General features: G+C 41.2%; 1 protein-coding gene across 1 annotated transcript in view; it reads left to right on the top strand.

Moving 5' to 3' along the window:
• LOC122082069 (succinate dehydrogenase subunit 6, mitochondrial-like) overlaps window positions 1-18,497 on the top strand; it is a 22,820-nt gene extending 4,323 nt beyond the window's left edge. Inside the window, exons 3-4 of the mRNA XM_042649563.1 lie at window positions 12,944-13,046; window positions 18,102-18,497. Of these exons, the coding sequence (XP_042505497.1) occupies window positions 12,944-13,046; window positions 18,102-18,253 (255 nt within the window). The 3' untranslated portion in view covers window positions 18,254-18,497. The remainder of the gene's footprint in view (window positions 1-12,943; window positions 13,047-18,101) is intronic.
• Window positions 18,498-19,634: the final 1,137 nt, after the last annotated feature.

Genomic DNA, 19,634 nt, shown 5'->3' with positions numbered 1-19,634 from the left:
AAGGGGGGGGGGGGACCAAGCCAAACAAAGGCTACACAGCAAGAGCAAGTATACAAACAAACTGGCAGCCGACAGAGGGGTCCCAAGGGGGAAAAACTAAGGGGGTTACAAATCATCATGGGGGGAGAGGGTAGGGTGGGGTTGGGTGGGGATAAAACAAAGGAGGAGATGCCCTAGGCAACAATGAGCCTGTTCCTTGGGGTATTTCTGACGGGATTAAGGGGGATGGAGGCTAATTTGGAGGAAACATCAAAATAGATGGCAGACCAAATCTGATCATAGGATTTAGAATTGGTCGTCCATTTACAAAGGTTTCGCTCCATCCAGAGGTGGGTGATGGTGGCACAAAAAGCTAGCTTATCGGGTGTCACAAATAGAGAGGCTCGAGAAAGTCATGTCAACCCAGATCCATTCTCTACAGAAGGGGAGGATGGATCATCTGTTGGGCTAATAGTGGGAGAGGACTTTCCTCCAAATGGTAATGGAGAAAGGGCAGTGATGAGTACATTTATGTGTGAAATCTAAGGTAATAAAACATGCATTTTATATATTTAGAATGGAGCTACCTTGGGTTTTACTCTCTTTTGCAGGTTTTGTATTTTAAAGGCTTTAAGCATTATTGGACGTCATATTTTTCCAACAATAACTACCTAGTATAGTTGGTGAGCTATGGTGTGCAAAATTTCCTTGCTCACTAGGAGGTCTCAAGTTCGAATCTCATGGTTGTCTTTTTTTGGAGGATTTTATTGAAGATTTCCTACTTTTCACTTATTTAAAGTACTAAGGGTATGGAGGGGATTTCAACATCAAATTAGAAGCAAGGAAAATCATGGAAGGGGTTCCTGTGCAAGAAGAGAAGACAAAAAAAGGAAAGAAAAAAAAAAAAAGAAGGGAGAAGTAAATCTTATCCAAATCTTCTCTCTCCTCCATATCATCACCAAAAGATTGTCCAAATCACACAAAGCAAGAAGGAAAATCGTCCCTTGGAGGGAAAAAAAAAAGAGAAATAAATTAAAAAAAAAGGAAAGAAAATAAGCAAAAAAAATTATAGGAAATTTCTCCAAGTTTATTTATCTCTTCTCTCTCCTCCACCTTAGCACTTTTGGTCTCAAAAGATTTCACTGCCAATTGTGGGTTTCTCCCTTTTAGGAAAAAGAAATTTGTTATCTTACCTCCCCATTCCCTATAAATACAACTCATGTAAGAGGAGGGGAGACACTTCATTCTTCTTCTAGGTTTTTTTTTAGTTGCTCTATCTCTTTCTCTAGTTTTCTCTTTCTTTAGCTCTAGTTCTAAGTTTATGCTTTAAACACTTTTGTAAGTTCTTTTTATTTAATTAATGCAAGCACTTTTGTTTTTGATTCAGTTTTTTTATTTTTATTGTTTAAGCAATTGAAGTTGTAATTTTCAAGTTCAAGTTCTAGTTCTAGGCTTAGTTCTAGGTGACAAGAACAAGCTATGAAACATGTCTTTCAAGTTCCATTTTTTTTTTTCTTTAGATTTGTTTTCTGTAGTACTAGAAATTTCAGATTTGGTTTATTCCAGATCTGGTTTTTAGTATTAGTAGTATCTCAAATCGATCAAGTTTTCAGTTCAAAGGTTGAAGTTCAAGTAAGTAGGCTCCCTCAATAGTCTTCTCTCCCCCCTCTCATTCCCTCTTCTGACTACCCTTTCTTTCTTAATTTAGGATTTTAATTTCAGTCGTTACAATATTGCTATCCCTTTCTCCCAAGGTTTATGGCTAGTGTATGTGTTGGCTTTGCCCCTCCTAACCATAGAACCATAAATTTATTGCTTTTATTTTAATTGTCTCTCTTTCCCTAAAGCCAAGTAGAGTAACCCTTGTAAGAGTGACTCTCTGGTCAAGTAGGGAAGCTCATATTATGATGCATCCCTTGGGCTAAGTAGAGAAACTTATTTGTGAGTCTTTCTCTAGCTTTTGCCCCTTTCTTTTACTTTATTTTTTTATTTCAGCATTTTTTTCCTTTATTTTTTTTTTTTTTTTTTTTTAAATTTCGAGGGTTGTTTATTTTCAGTTATTTATTTATTTAATTTTAATTGCGTGGCTTGCATCTTTAAATTCTTAGATGACGAATGGTTAGGACGGTAATTAGAATTAGATCATTAATCGGTTCGCTTTCGCATTATTAAAAGAAGTAAAAAATAAAGTGGCTGCTCTCCCTGTGTTCGACCCGTAGCTACACTGATCCGTACGTTTGCGGTTACATTTAAAATCTCAAACAGGCAAGAGAAGAAAATATGGTCTTTATCTTCAGAACCATTCCAGCAAAGGCAACAGGCCGGGGGGTAGGAATGTGACGATGGATGAGGAAGGATTAGGCTGGGAGACAATTAGAGGTCGCGCCCCAAGTGGTGAAGCTGTGACTAGGGATGTGACCTTTGAACTAGATGATCTTGTGCCAAGCCACAAGAGGGTAGAATGGCAGATGAGGTTCCAAGCAAAGGAGGAAGAGAAGATGCCAGTGGGAGAGTCAGAGTAGGAAATTTTGTCCATAGAGTTGGGGGGAAGGCGGGGGTGGCCAGCCTAGATGGCCTTAATTGTGGGCGAAGATGAAGGGCAAGGGATCCAAGCCCCATCCCGAATGATGGAACCATTGCCAATCGAGGAATACCAAGGGAATAAGCAGTACGGGGGCTGATCTAAGAAGAGAGTACACCTGATGGGTGCCAGTTGTCTAACCACAAGGAAGTAGAAGACCCATTCCCAATGGAGGAGGAGATAGCAGGGATGGCCCTGGGTTTGAGGGAAAGAATCTTTCTCCAAATCTAAGAGGCATCAGGAGGAGTGGAGGACAGTCCAAATGGAATCCTTTTTAAGGTGAACGGCCAGGAAACCTAAATGCGGTTGTGCTTTGAAGCAATCTTCCAGATGAGCTTTAGGAGACAATGTTGTCCTTAAATCTTCGGAGGCCCAAACCTCCTTCCGATAGATGTCAGCCCAACTGATTAAGTGAAGGAATTTGGATTGTTCAGCTCCTTTCCAGAGGAAGGCATAGGGGATTGAATCAATTGCCTTGGAGGTGGAGGCAGGAAGGGAGAAAACGCCAGCCCAGAGAAGGTACATAGATTGGAGCACAGATCTGGCAAACACAAGGCGGCCATCATAGGAGAGGATTTTTCCCTTCCGAAATTGGAGCTTTTTCCTGATGAGGTCAAGCATGGGGTGGAGTGGTGAGGGGAGAGGAGGGAGGAAATGAGGGGAAGGCCAAGATATTTGATAGGTAGAGTACCAAGGGAGAATCCTGTAAGATGAATAAGGGAATCCCTAATAGGGTTGGAGACACTCACAAGGAAGAGACGAGATTTAATGAGATTGATGTGGGGACCAGAGAGGGATTCAAAGAAGTTGAGGGAGGCTGGATGGAGGAGATGGATGCAGTGTTAGATTTAGAAAAGATTATGAGATCGTTAGCAAAAGCAAGGTGGGTAAGACCGATGGCTTTGTACTTGGGAATGGGGGAAATAAGGTGGAGGTAAGTGGAGGATTGAATGGATCAAGAAAAGGCCTTAAGGGCAAGGACGAAGAGGAGGGGAGAGAGGGGACAGCGTTGCCTGACACCAACCGTGGAGCCATTAACCAAGACAGAGAACTGGGGAGTAGAGATGTAAGCATGGATCCGATGAACGAAGTTGGGGGAGAACGACATTTGGAGGAGGACCTTTGAAATGAACTCCTAGGTGGATTCAAAAGCAATGCCAATCTTGAGGAGGGCTGCAGAAGGATGGGATTTTCTTTCAAAACCATGGACAAGCTCGTGAGAAAAAATATGATATGTCAGCGATGTTCCGACCAGTTATGAAGGCAGATTGATCGGGGTTGACCAAGTAGTCAACCACATATTGGATCCTATGGCAAGAACCTTGGCAATAAACTTGTAGAGCAGGTTGCATAGGGAGATGGGGTGGAAATCTGACATTGAAGAAGCCCCTTCGAGCTTGGAAATGAGGTAAAGGAAGGTGTGGGTTAACAACTCTAATTTAGGAGGGGTTAAGAAAAAAACTATAGATGACTTTCACCACATCAAATCTGATGATATTCCAATTGGAGGAAAAGAAACCCATGTTGAAACCATTAGGGCTGGGGGCCCTATTAGCTTTATGGGAGAGGATAGCCACAAGAATTTCATCATTAGAGGGATGGAGTAGAGGGAGGGAAGCAGATGATCGGGAATACAAATGTTGAGCAAGTCAGAGGGGAAGGAAGAAGTGGAGGAGGATGGCGAAGTGGGTTGAAAAAGGTTGCCAAAGTAGGAAGCAACTTTTGATTTAATTTCCTTCGGATTGCGAAGGATGGACCCATCAGAGGAACAGAGAAAAGGAATGGAGTTTGCATTGGCTCTAGCTTTGAGGGAACTGTGAAAGAAGGAAGAGTTAGAATCACCTAGCTTAAGCCATTTGATTCTCTCTTTTTGGTGGAGGAAGCATTCCTTTTAAGCCGAGAGAGAGGAGAGCTCATTGGCATGAATTTTCTTCAACAGCAAGGGGGCATTGTGAAGGTCAGATTGGAGGAGGATTTGGGTAGACTGGAGCCTAGCCTTACAAGAGGAGACTCGACCAGAGATGTCACTAAAGGTGGTGAAGTTCCAGGCCTTCAGGGCAGCTTTGACATTCCTGAGCTTCTGAGAGAAAGCAACAAGGGGGGAGGCATGGGCCTGAATAGGAATATTCCAGGCCTCACGAACAATTGGATTAAAAATCCGGGTGGAGGGTCCACATGTCAAAGAATTTGAACGGCTTGGGGCCAAATGAGGTAGGAGAAAACACATAATGGGAGATAAAGGAGTGGTTAGAAATTTCAGGGAGATCGAAGGCAGCGATGGAAGAGGGAAAGGAAGTCATCTAGGATTCATTTGCAAGGACTTTATCAAGTTTGCAGGCATTCCTGTTAGAGCCAGATTGGCAGTTGTGCCAAGTGAAATTGGCACCAAACCAGTGCAGATCAGTCATAACAATGTCCTCAATGCATTAATTAAAGGAATTCATTGCAATGGGGTCAATGAGGCTCCCTCCATGCTTTTTAGAGTAGGATCTGATGACATTGAAGTCCCCTACCAGAGCCCAGGGGAGGGATCCAATTTGGGGGGCAACGGAGTGGAGGTCATCCCAAAGACCCATCCAATCAGAGTGGCGGTTCAGGGCATAGATGACAGAGAGGAAACATAAATTAGATCCTGAGGGAGTAGAGACGGAAAGGTTGATGGATTGGGGAGAAGAGGAGAGGGTAGAGACACTTATCATAGTTGGGTTCTAAAAGAACCAGATACGACCATTGATGTGGAGGGAGAAGTTGGAGGTGGAGGACCAGGAGGGGGCGATGGAAGCAAGGAGACACAGGGCGCTTGGCTTAGAAATGTTGGTTTTGAGGAGGCAACAGAGATTAGCTTTTGAGGATCGAATGCGGGAACCGATGACGGATTGCTTTGTTGAGGAATTGAGCCCTCGGATGTTCTAAATGGTCCAAGGAATCATTTAGAAAGAGGGGGTTTGCTTCATAGGCTCAAGGAAGCCGGGAGGGGAAGGGCTTTTATTGCGCATGCGATACTACTTGATGCGGGAAGGCTAGGAAAAGTTGGGGGGAATTGGGGACGTTTAGGATTGGGAGGTTTCTTGCTTTTGGGGCGGGAGGTAGTGGAGGATTTATGGGGTAGGGACTTGGACTTGGAGGATTTAGGGTGGCTTTTCGACACATTGGTAGTAGCTAAGGGGGAAGTAGTAGGGGAAATGGAACCAGGGGGAGGGCGAATGGTGGCTGGCACAGCTTCAGGGGGACATTGGATGTATCAACTAAAGTTGGTATAACTAGACGAGATGCACAGAGAGATAGTAGCATCAGAGCCCACTTGGCCCTCAAGGTGGGTAAGAGGGGTGCAATAGCATGCTAGAGGGACAAGGTTGATGTAGCACCGATGAGGGGGTTGTGGACAAAGGCAGCATCTCGGTTGACGTCTGAGGCTTTAAGGCAAGTTCCAGCTATGCAATCAGCAATAAAATGGAGTCAACATTTGACGCTTCAGCAGAGGGGGAGAGGCTATTGTGTATGATCAGCGGAAGGAGTAGCAAACAGGTGGCCAAATAGGAGAGAAGCTACAACATGGCGGGACAGGGGGTTCAAGAGGTGAACAATAGAGGAGGGAGGCATCCACGATTCCACGTAGCAGAACCGACAAAGGCAGGCGATAGGAGAGGAGCTCCATTAAGGCGAGACAGGGGGTCCAAGAGGTGGACATCGATGGCGGAATGCATTGATGAAGCATTGTAGGCAGCGGTGGGCGGTAGGAGAGGAGCTCCATCAAGGCGAGACAGGGGGTCCAGGTGATGGATGACAGAGGAGGGAGGCAACGACGAAGCAGACCCGACAAGGCGGAGGCACGACGGAGGAGCACTGACAAGGTAGGGGCCAGAAGGGCCAGGAGCAGGAGTAGGAAGGCTTGAGCCCAAGACAGGGCCAGAGGTGGTGCCCTCGGTGGAGATGAGCGTTAGAGGAGGACTGATGAGGAGGGGGTCAGAGCGAGGTCGGGGAAAGTAGTGTCAGCGAGGCCAGGGGTATCAGGGTAAAGACGAAGGAGTCATCAGGTTAGGAAGAGGCATAACATGGGTTGATGGGTTGAGGGGGATGGGCGGGTATGGATAGGTAACCGGGTTGGAAGATACAGGGTGGGTGAGTGGGTAGAGATAAGGGTTAGTCGGATAGGGGAGAGGAGTGGGCTGGATTAGGGGGGCCCAAAGGACGTAAAGGGGGTAGGCCTAAAAGGGGACAACACGGAGGAGAAAGGGAAAGGTGGAAAGCAGGGCCCACAACACGAGGAGAGGGGTAGAGGGTAAAGAAGGAGACGTGGGAGAGGGATAAAGGGTTGCTGAAAGAGGGGCAAGAGGATTGAGGTTTGTTGAAAGAGGGGTGACAGCAGAGGGAGTAGAGAAAGGAGATCAGAGGGAGGACATGAGGAGGGAGAGAAAGGAGTCGAACTCAGGAAGGAGCAAGTCTCGGGGAGGGGAGGCTGGGAGGCTGGAGTTGATAGCGACGTGGACAGGAAACAGGTCAGGAGAAGGGGAGGGGCTCTCTAACAGTTCCCCATCTTCGGCATCAAAAGAGGAGGAAGACATGAGAAGGGAAAAGCGGTTTGGACCAGTGGACAAAAGGGAGGTAGAGGAGGGACCAACGAAAGTGGGGCGAGAGTTAGGATTACCGTCGGAACCAGGGAGGGCCATCTTTTTGCTGTTTCGGTGGTGGCGGAGCTTCTTTCTACCTTGGAGAGGCAAAGTATTAGATTCAAGAGGAACAATAGGGGGCAGTTGGATTTTTCCGGTGGGGTGGGAACCTTAAGGCACAAGCAATGGAATGCTGCCCAAATGATTTGTAGAAATCATAGTGGGGAGGGATCCACTCGAAATGAACTGATTGAATGAAGGGGTAAGCCTTCATCGTTGGAGATGGTGATGGAGGATGGCGGAGCTTCTTCAGCCGAGATTTCAATGCACATGTGAGTGAAAGCCAACCGATCCATAAGATGAGTTCGATAGTCGGAATATAAGGGTTTGCCAAGCACGGATCCAACAATACTTAGCCCTTTGGGGCACCAAAAGTGAAGGGGGAGATTTGGAAGCATGACCCAATCTGGGGTAGTTTTGAAGTCAATTTTGTTTAGAGTAGTGTATTGGTCCCAACTTCTTGGGAAGATCGGCTTCTTTCCGACTAACCAGGGGCCACCTTCAAGGGAATTTTATCCTCATCGTTTACAAAATTGAAAATGAAAAGGCCATTATTGATGCGGATCCGAGGGATCGGATCGCTTAGGGCCCACTAAATAACCAAATAGTTCACTCTAGACAAACCAGGGGCAATATTGTAATTTTTGGTACAATTTTGGAGCTTTATAGAGTGAAATAATTGACTAAGGACTTATCAGGAATTAATCCCAAAGAGAAGGATCAATTCTGGAAATAAAAATAGTAGTGGGGTTAAACAGAAATAAAACCCAAGAATGAGGGTTATTTTGCAAACTAATAAAGAGGGGTGTCTTTAATAAAGAATTCAGAAGTTGGAGGGACTTATTTGTAATAACCAGAATTAATGTGTATAAATAAAGTCTTCTTCTTCCTCGCAATACTAACCAGCAAAGGTGGAAGAACTAGGGAAAACGAAAGAGAAGAGAACTCCTTGAATGCTTCTCGGTTTGGTCTAGAATTTCTGGAGGAGGGTCGCCTATAGGTGGAAATCCCTCGGTTAAAGCTTTAGTCAAGCAATCCAATAGTGAGAGAGATCGAAGACCTGAACTTGATCTGGGCAGAGAAGGGTTTCGTAGGCAAGAAGGAAATTTCCTGCCGTTGCTTCAACAGGCCTTGGATGGCTCTGCAATTCTGGTCGAAGGGCCCCCTAGTGGTCCTTAAGAAACCCTCCAAAGGGCTTGAGTTTTGGCTGATCGGTTGGACAGTTCTAGCCAAGGTCGACTGTAGCTCAAACTCTGATAATGGAGATTGATCTTGGGCCTGTACCTGTATTTCAACCTGAACTGGGTGGCTGGTCTTGGATCGTCAATCACACTCCTACTTACTCTTAAGTCACTCTCTTTCAAAAACTAAACAGAAAATAAAGAGGGAAGAAGAAGATTAAAAGGGGAAAGAGAAAATTTCAGAAAGAGTTAGGGAGGGGAGAACAACTCACGGCAATCATGGTTTCATACCAAAATTTGTATTCTTCAAGTTTTAAAAAAACTGAACTTCTCCATCATTTACATGTCCAATATAAAGGAAAAAAATCAAAAAAATTAATGGCAACTAACTTTAAATAGAAACTAATCTAAAATTAGAAATTAACTAATTTCAAAGAAATTGTTTCTAAAACAAAAGAAAATCAAATCAAAGATTTTTCTTTCCTAGTCCATCGTGCAACTGCATCAATTATCCAGCAGGAACACCGAAAGGGTACCCAAGGCTCTCCATTGTTTAGAGAGAGAGAGAGAGGGGCTTTGACTATCTGAAAGGGAGGGCAGCTTCCAAGGAAATGTCCGATGAGGCAGCTCTTCCACTTTGCAATTTCAGGTTTGAGAAGCCCCACCGAGCAGACACCAACCTTTTGGTCATTAACAATGGAAGTGGGAACGAAGAAGAGGGGGAAACCGTCGTGGCAAGGATGGGAGGCAGAGGTGGCATTAATCCAAGATTTAGAAGGAGGGAGGGAGAGAGGAAGGGAGCAGGAGAAGGGGAGGGGGAGTCAAGAGAGGTTGGAAGTAGGGAGGAGGGAGTCGGAGAGGCTCAGGATGAGAGGGATGGGGTCACCAGCGGTGGGAGCCGCCGGGGAGAGGTCGGGGATAAGGACGTTACAGGTCCGTCATGTGTTTGTGGACTGATTACCTGCCAGCTGGTTTATCGGCCTGTGTCATCAATTTTGGACTGAGCTTTCAGTCCTCGCCCCCCCCCTCCCCTCTTTGTTTCTTAAATAGGTTAGAAATGCCATCAGGTTGAATTTGGATTTCCTGGTTAGTCTGAATTTTCTCAAATCCAAAAAACTAAGATTTTAGTTGAAAGAGATAATATTAATAAATGAAAACTGAAGTGGCTTCTGTGTTACTATTGGGCAGATGGTCAGAATAGCTAAAACTAAGCTGATTGTAAGACTATTCTAAAAAGGTTTAGATGTAGCTGCAAAACTTCCTCATTGGACTGAGGTTGAAGTTTTTTATTTTAATTTTTTGAGGGGGCGGGGTTGTTTTCTTGAATAGTTTAGAAATGCCATCTCAGGTTAGGCTTAGCATGCAAAAGCTGCACCATTTTGCACTATGCTTTTGGCAACTCAACTCAATTCAATTCGGTCTTATCTCAGCTAATTGGGTTCAGCTATGCATGTCTTTCTTCACCATTTAACCTTGTCATTTTAGGCCTACCTCTGGCTCTTTTAATTCTTCCAATCTGAATCATATCACTACTCCTTTCTGAAACATTCAAAGGTCTTTGATATCAAAGCCAGATTTTGAAATGTTGTTATGTTTCTCTGTCCCATGATAGAGAAGTGATCCACCAGCCCGGAAAACGAAAGTCTTTCGTAGAGCATGTTCTTTTTTCACTTTTTGCATGCTTTGTATCTTGATATGCTATAGTGATATAACAGAACTATAGTAGCTTCTTCCTTCTAGACATATGGTTTTGATGGGTTGTGATGCAGGTAGGTATAAAAAACCCTTAAACCTTGTTGGTTATAGGGCCTTGGTATAAAAAACTGTGACATTCAGGATAGAAAACATTAAAAGGGGGGGGGGTCAAGAGAAAAAAATAGAATTTGAGAGGAAGGATTATTGAAAATTGGGGGATGTAGAAATTTCAGCAGTACAAGCCAATCGGCTAGGTCAAACATGGTGTACAAGGATCTGACAATAATATAGGATCAGAATTCCAGTACTTAGTCAATAACAGGTCTCAAATTTCAGTCTCAGCAGACTATATCAACAGAGAATAATCCCAGGAAGAGAACAACCAGGACAGAAACCTTTACCTGTAACCTTGAAGATTTGTTAAACAGAGAGATATAAGACCTCACAAAGTAGCGCTCAGAAAGGTATGATCTGCTGGCCTCAGGATACTTGGAAAATACCAAATAATACCCTAAACTCCTGGGCTGATCGATGACCGTTGAGTATATACAAGCTCTTGAATGTAGGGCACCCAAAAAGGAGATTTTTTGATAATGCAGCAATCAAACCTTGGATGGTCCAGATGTCTTGGTCAAGTGACCATTGTAAGGTCCTTAATAGATCCTCCAAATATGGCCTGCAATGGCCCACAGTTTGGGAGATGTGAGGAAGTCTACTACAAAAGCAACAACAAAAAACTCAGCCTTATCCCAACTTAATGGGTTGGCTACATGGAGTCGTGGAAAGACAAAATAGGAAAAGAAAATTAAAAGGAAAGAAACACAACACCAGCAAATCAATAAAATCTCAGCTAAACAGGGTCGGCTACATGGATCCTTGCTCTCTAATTGGCTCTATTCGAGGTCATACTTTGGATAAGACCTAAACTATGCATTTCTTTCCTCACCACTTCTCCTATGGCCATTTTAGACCTGCCCTTAGCACTTTTAGTTCCTCTAATCTGAATAAGATCGCTCCTCTTTATTGGTGCATCCCTAGGTCTTTGTTGAACATTACCGTACCACCTCAAATGATTTTCTTGGAGCTTATCATGGATCGGAGTAACTGCCAAATCAACTCTAATTTGTTCATTCCTTACTTTATTTTTTCTAGTTTTGCTACAAATCCATCTCAACATCCTCATCTCTGCTACACATAACTTATCTATATGACACTTTTTAACTGCCCAACACTCCGACCCGTACATCGTATTCGCTTGAATGATTAAAGAACCAACAACAACAATCATAACCTTATTCCAACTGAATGAGGTCGGCTACATGGATCCGATATGGAAAATAGAAAGTAAAGAAGCATAAAAGAGCGGTTAAAAAGAAGAAACTTGGGGATAATAGAAGAAGGGACATCAGTATAGAAAGATGCATCATGGAAACATCCCCTATAGGGGGTTGGCAAGACGGGTCCTTGTCCTCCACAAAACTCTAACTAAAGTCATATTAGGGTCGACCCCTACTCTTTGCATATTGTTTCAGACCACTTCGTTAATAGTCATCTTTGGCCTGCCCCTACATTTTCTTGCTCATTCCAAATGAATATGGTCACTCTTCCTTATTGGGGCCTCTATAGGTCTCCATTGAACGACTATCCTTTATAATTTTCCGTTCAGATTTAAATGGATATGTTGGTCACACAACAGTTTGGACGCACCTCTCCATTTCATCCATCCCAATTTAATATTCTGTGAAACATCATTCTCTATATCATCTTCTTTATTTATGATCGACCCCAAATATCTAAAATAGTCATTTTATAAGATCTCTCTAAAAAACCCTTAGCTGCAAGTCTTGGAGAGAAAACCCAGACTATATGATATAACCTTGAAAATAGCCTCATATTAGAGCTTAGATAGTCCACATAAAACACAGAAAACTAGAAGAATAGAAGAGAAAAGATGGGGGGAGTCGATGGAAGAGGAAGTTGGGCAAGGATGGCTCTGTCATCCTGGGCCTCTCACCCACACTATCTTAGTTGTCCTCAGTCTATCTCAGACAATAGTTGTGCTAGCAAACAACAGAAAATTAATTTGTTCAATTTTGTGAAAGGGCTTACAATCAATGGTTTTATGTAGTCTAAGCCTTGCCTTAAAAATAGAAAGCTGCAAAAATAGAAACTTAAAGAGGAAAATGGAAACTAAGAAGAAAAAAGAAACTTCTTCCTAAATACTATCTGAAATTGAAGCTAATTACTGCCTAACAAAGAGAATAAAATTAAATAAAGGAAAAAAAAAGGTCTTCTAGAAGAGGCTGGTCGATTCCTTATGTCTTACTGCACAGCTGGCTGCCAATACAAACTAGGAGAAACTGGAAATTCTTTGTATTGGCAGGAGAAATATTCCTTGTTGACCAAGCTTTTAAAAAAGACAAAAAACCTTCTCAAACTGAAATCGTTGAGGGAAATCAGGCCCTACAGCTGGCCTCCATTAACATGGGCTGACTGGATCAGCCTAGGATCAGTCTAGGATTGATTGGGGCTGGTTGGTCCAGCTTTCTTTCTGCTGTACTTCACCAAGAAATCGATCTACATCATTTTTATTCCGAAGGCATCGGCAGATCTGTGTATTATTGCAAGATATTTAATAGTTCTGCTGTCTTGACATAGTTTTGGTAGTTCTCTTGGCTTTCTATCTGATGCTCTTCAGGTCCTCTCTTTCCAGAGAGCATGTATAATTATGGATGATATAATTTCTTAATAGTTTGACATGTGTTTTATAGTTCTATATGTAGTCTGATCTTTGAATTCATTAAATAAAGCATATTTTGACCTTTATTCTGCCATTTCAGCTGAGGACTGCAAGGGAAGCTGTAAAATTTGCTGCAACAGGAAGTATTATTGGAGCAATTTTGACTGCTGGAATTTCTTGGAAGTATTCCAGAAGCCCTCATGGTATTGTTGTAGCTCTGCTCTTCCATGTCTCTTACCACCTTTTCATTTCGAGAGTCATTCTTGCATTTTGGGAGATGGGATTATGGAATTGCTCAATCTTTCTCTCATATAGAGAAAGAAGATCTTTAAAATATATCCTTTTTTTGATGTTTCACTGATGTAAAATATGAGAAGTATGACATAAACGCAAAGGTGATTTGGAATTCTCCTTAATTTATTTAGTTTTTTAGGTGAACAAAAATTCATTACCAAGAGAAAGAAACTATACAAGGTGGGGTGGAGGGGGGAAGGCAAAAGCCAGCTAGGGAGAGGGGACAAGCCCAAGGGGAAGGGGGAAGGGGGAAGGGGGAAGCAACAAAAAAAACCAAAAAGGGATCACATCTAGTACAAAAGGGGGGAGCGCCCTCAAGGGGTGGGGGAGAGGTGAAAGAATAATAGAAGGGAGACCCTAGGGGACAACAATGAGCCTGTTCTTTGGGGGAATCCTTAACACTATGATGCGGAAGGGAAGCAAGTTTAGAGCTCACGTCGAAGTAGATGGCATTCCAAATCTTAACGAAGTATCTAGACTTGGCTGTCCATGTACGAAGATTTCGCTTCATCTAGATGTGGTTGATAGAGGCACAAAAGGCAAGCTTACCCGGAGTATCACAAATGGAATAACCACCAAAAGTCCTGTCAACCCAAATCCATTCACGGCGAAGGGGAAGAGCTCGTATGCTAGCTTGCCAGCAGCTTCTAAGGACATTTTTCCAGATAATAGAGGAGAAATGCAGAATAAAAAGAGATGGTCGATATCTTTGATGCCATTCTAGCAAAGACAGCAGGAAGGGGGACATGGAGGTGACGGTAGATGACGAAAGACTTGTTGGGGAGGCAGTTAGAGAGAGTGATGTAGATCCCCGTTATGGGCTACAGTATCGCAGGAAGAAGAACTCCCAAACCAGCCAGCCCTTGGGCTGAGGTCGAGGCCAGCTGGTTCTCTTTTCCATGGTATTGGTAAGTTGTCTTCTTGCATGGTCAAATGTGTTTTTCATAGGTATTCTCATACCCAAAAAGGATATCAATGTTATGACCCTATCTGTCATCAACAATTTATTAGTGTTGATTAGCTATGGATATGGAATGGATGCTCTTAGCAATGTGGTTTCTAGCTGACTTGCCACTAGGTAAGGTGCTTGTGAATTGTCTTTGGATGTATGCCATCAAGTATCTTCTTGATGCCATTGTTGAGTAGATCAAGGCTCGTTTGGTTGCTAGAGGTTATACTCATACTCATAGTAGCTAAGGCTCGTTTGGTGTCTTTTAAGTAAATGTTTTATATTTGTTATTTCATTTACTTAAGATATTATTCATAAATATGCAAATACCCCCTATTTGAATCTAATAAAAATATTTCAAAAATCAAATTCTAAAAGGATAAAAAATCAACCCACCAATCCAAGAGCAAAAATTGAATTTTTGGTTGTACGGACGATTTTCAACTTTCAAATGCTGTGGGTTTTCTCAATTCTGAAAAGTTCATAAATCTTATCATCGTAAAACATTGCTAAAAACCAAAAGTCCAGTAAAATAATCTTTTGTTTTGATCTCCATAAAATTATTTCATTTAGGCGATTTTAATAGCATTCACGCACTCTAAAATAAGTTGACTGGAACACGACTTTGTCATTAAAACTCATTTAAATTATTGTAGACTTGTTGAAAAGCTGGTTTTGTGCTTTACCTAATGCAAAATGATTTGACCAGTCAAACTTATTATTGAACAATAATATTTCTCTAAATGTTGATTTTGATGACTTGATGTGGCTTAATATTGATTTTTTATGATACAAAGTAAATATAGCATACTAAATAATGTTAGAGAGGGAAAATAAACAATAACACTTGGTCACCTTGTTCGCATTAAGGCGTGCGACTTGTCGCCTAAACGCTTAAACAACCCTCCAATACCTTGGTTTGCTTTAGCGCCTTACAACTATGCTCAGACGTATGGTGTTGATAATTTGGGGACTTACAACTTGTTGCCCATTTTAATTTTGTATGGGTTATCATTGTTTTGGAGGTAAATGTTTTAGCTTGACATAAATATGCTTCCTTACATAGTGATTTACTGAAAGAGGTTTTTATGGAGTAACCTCCTGGACATGTTGCTCATGGGGAGAATCCATGTAGAGTCTGTAAGCATTACAAAGTCATTTATGGCTTAAGCAGTTTCTGAGAGCTTGGTTTGATAAATTCAGATCACCTTATTTTTGTTTGTTGCTAGGGTTGCAAGTTTGATAATATTAGTTGTTTATGTTGATACTGTTATCATCTCTGGAACGATTTATTTGATGTTGAAGGTGTCATGGACTGCTTAAAGCAAGATTTTCAGATGTACTTAGGTGCTCTCAGATATTTCAGGGGAATTGAGGTTGTATGAAACAAAAAGGGTATCAGTTTGTCTCAATGGAAGTATGTCCTTGATCTTCTGTTTGAGTCTGGAGTTTTAGGTTGTAAACCTGTTCTTTCATGGATCCTCATCAGAAACTTGGAGCATGTGAGGATAAAGAGTTTTCTGATAAGCATCAATATTGGAGATTGGTTGGAAAACTTATCTTACGGTTATTGGACTTGATATATCATTTGCAGTTGGTGTCATAAGTTAATTCATGGAGAACCCTAAGCAAGCTTACTGGGAGGCAGCTTCTAGTATTTTTAGATATCTTAATGGTGGGCCAGGAAAAGGTCTCATTTTTAAACCTCATGGGCATATTGATATTTTTTGGATATTTAGATGCTGATTGGGCTGTTGCTGAGGGTGATAGAAGATTAACCATAGTTGTCAAGGTGCCTAGATGATTCTAGGAGGGCGGCCTAAGTGCTTAGGTGACAAGGCGGGATCCTAGGCACCGTTGTATTTTTTTTTATTTATATATCCATTTTATCTAATATAGTATAGTTACAAATTGAATCTATGCACTAATTTGCCACTATATATAGAGCTTATATGCAAGGGGTAGTTTTGTAATTGATTTTCATGATTTTGGACTTATGCGAAACACAAATAGGCTGAGGATGTTTAGTGTAAAGTGACAGTATTTTCCTTTTTATTAATACAAGTTACTGCTTTACTGCTGCTGATTGGAAGCATTACTCTTCCTCCTTTAGATATGTTTCTGGTTGGATCTGTTCTGTTTCAGTCACATGTTTCTTTTCGAGTCTATAAAGGGAAAATTTGGATGGGAGTCCTGATAAAGAGTCCTGACTTGGTTAGATAAAGTCTTAAAGAGAGTAAGTTGAGAGTAATATTCGAGTTAGGAAATCAGGTTTTCTATATATATGCCTACTTGTACACAAACTACTCAGATTTTTGAAATGAAATTTGTTTCGTAAGTGGTTTTGGATGCTTTTTACTTACAGTTGTGATTGTAGGTGTCTTTCTTATTCTCATCTCTTCTGCAATCAAATTCTCCTATATTTCTCTGATTTCTGCTATTCCTCTCGTCTTACATTCTGTTTTCTGTTTTTCTCTATTATTTTGTTGATTCTAACTTACTTTCTTAAATGAAAAAAATTCAAGGTGATGTCCCGTGGTATATGCTTTTTGCCGATGGTATTGTTTTGGTGGATTAGACAGTAACAATGATTAATGATAAGTTGGAGGAGATTTATCTTGAAGTCAAGAGGTGTTAAGATTAGTAGAATGAAGATGGAGTATATGTTGTGTAACTTTAGTCGCACACGGACAAATAACGAAGTGGTGAAACTTGAGGAAAGAGAGATACCGCAAAACGATTGTTTTAGATATCTTGGGTCAATTATAAACAAGGAAGGTGATATAGAAGATGATTTCTCACAGAATTAAAGTAGGATGGATGAAGTGGTGACGGGCATTTGGCGTGTTGTGTGATCGATGTATTCCTCTCAAGCTTAAAGAAAAATTCTATTGGATTGTTGTAAGACTGGCTATGATGTATAGGGCACGGAATACTGGGTAGTCAAGAAGTGTAACATAGATAAGCTAGGCATAGCTGAGATGAGGATGTTGAGATGGATGTGCGAAAAAACTGGGAGAGCAGGAATGACCAGGTTAGATCTGATTTGAGAGTAGCTCTGATTCAAGACAAGCATCGTGAATGTCATTTAAGGTGGTATGGCTATGTTTAATGGAGACCTAGGGATGACCCTAGTAAGGAGGAGTGACAAGATCCAGACGGAAGGAGCAAAAAGAGGTAGGGGCAGGCCTAAAATGACCATAGAAGATGTTGTAAGAATAGACATGCAGAGGCTAGGTCTCGACTATAGTATGACCTGAAACAGAGTTGCTTGGAGGGTAAAGATCCATGTTGGCGACTGATTGTAGGTGAGATGTTCTTGTGGTGTTGCTTTGTTTATTTCTTTTTCCATTTTTTCTTTCTTTATGCTTCCTTTTATTACCCTTTCATGGATCAATGTAGCCGACCCCATTTAATTGGTAAAATGCTAAGAAGTTTGTTGTTGTTGTCTTAAACTTATTTTCTATTGCTCTCTTGTTAGTTACTGTTCACAGTCCCATAATAGTACCTGATTTCTTATTCTTCCCATAATTATTTTACCCTATTTAATCTTTCCTTATTCCGCACCACCTGTCCCTGTTGTTCAGCTTAGAAAATCCGTTACCATAGGCTTCCTATATTATGAATACTTCGAAGTTATCTTTTGATTTATGTTGGTGTTAGTTTCACCAAGTTATCATCTCTATGGTTGTGAAATAGTGGTAGTGTGGTATGTGGATTTATTATGGCCTTGTAGTCTACCTATCTTAGATAATTCACTGGGTATTAGAGGCTGAGTTCTCTTGAAGAATTTTAAGAAGGCATCAGATGTTCTATCTGGATACTGCTGTAATGCTGTTGTGGCTTCTATAATTCAAGTAGGTTAAAGAATGCAACAGCCTAGCTGTCTTGTCATGTCAGGAAATATATCTTTATTTGTACTTTTTATTTCGTTAAAAGTGGATTTTGGTTAAACTAAATTTCCTTTTAATATTATTCTGACTCTCAGCCAAAAAAAAATTTGTATGAATGGCAGGTGCTGCCTTGTCCTTTGGAGCTGGAGCTGTCTTTGGTTGGACCTTTGGGCAGGAAATTGCAAACCATTGGCTGCAACTGTACAGGTTGGATACCATGGCTGCTCAGGTCAAGTTCTTGGACTGGTGGGTGAACAAAACTGACCGACAGTGATAGATTCATAGGGTCCTTTATCCTTTCCCAATAAGAAAGCCATGAGAGGTGGTGACCAAGAAACTGTGAGACAGCTTCCTAATTTGTGAATTTTTTTTCTTGAAAGTACTTCTATGCATGCTCTCATTTGATGGAGCAGTGACCTTGTTCTAGCTTGATCGAAGTACTGGTTTGATATACTGTTTTTCTTCTCTCTTTTGTACTATCGTTAGTAGATATATCACTCTTGAAACCTTTGTTTTTAGATTGTGTTTCCAAATGTCTGTACTTGGAAGGTCCAAACTGGTGATCTCGTGCGCTGATAGCCTATCCAAGTGCATTGTGCAGTCGCATTTCCAGGACCCTGAAACATACGATGTTGTGGCTGAATGTCATGGTGATCTACACATTCTCGGACCAGTTTGATCTCAAGCTGAAACTGGTTTATGAGTCAACCTGTATTTGGATCAGAACACTGGCTCTGTTTTTTTTTTTTCGAAGGATCAGTCTCTCATAAAAAGATAAATTCCATGGAAGCAACGAGAAGAGGGTTGGATCTACTTGGAACTTGTGGTTTCTTTTGCTATTGCTCATTAATAACTATTCCAGGTGTGGCATGTAGTTTCTGCACTGATGCCAGTTAAATAGATCCCTTCACCTTGTTCACCAGTCACAACTAGAATTATAGAAATTATATGTGAGGCTTATATTTAGGTATTTTTGTCCTATCACACCCTTTAAAGATGAGAACCCACTACAGTTGTGGGGTTCCGCCATCTTACTAAATAAATAATATCGCTCCAGCCTCTCAAAGTATTCAATTTAACATCTATTTGATGGTTGAGCGTAGAAGTGTAAAACAAGAAGTCATATTTAAGATGGAAATATTTGAAAGGCAAAAAGAACGCAGCCCGACAGCATCCCTTGCGCCACTCACATGAGGCTGTGAAATGATCACCCCACTTCTCCCTTTGCAATGCTCGTGTGTGCACTCTTATTGAAATATATATGTTTTCAATATTTTTGTATTAATGGGATTTACTTGCTCTTGCATTAGTTTAGTAAAAGCACACGCTAAGACATTTAGTGGAAAATCATCTAAATGCATACCATAAGGTTCATTTTTGCGTCAAATAGTTTGATAATTTGACGGTTCAAAGTTACGTGTATATATATATATATATCATATTATACTATATTATACGTACTATTATATAAAGTACGAAGTGACAAATCTTGCACTGGATAATTTTTCCCTTTCTTTTTTATTATCCTTCTCTAATTTATTTTTTATTTTTTATTATTATTATTTTTTTATTTTCTTATATTGCTGGTACTCTTCATATTCTTATATTTATAATTTTTATAGAATTCAAATAATCTTTGAATTTGTCATCCAAAA

Source organism: Macadamia integrifolia, chromosome 6 (genome assembly GCF_013358625.1).
Source record: "Macadamia integrifolia cultivar HAES 741 chromosome 6, SCU_Mint_v3, whole genome shotgun sequence".
Classification (NCBI taxonomy): Eukaryota; Viridiplantae; Streptophyta; class Magnoliopsida; order Proteales; family Proteaceae; genus Macadamia; species Macadamia integrifolia.
This window is presented reverse-complemented; position numbering and strand designations above follow the sequence as displayed.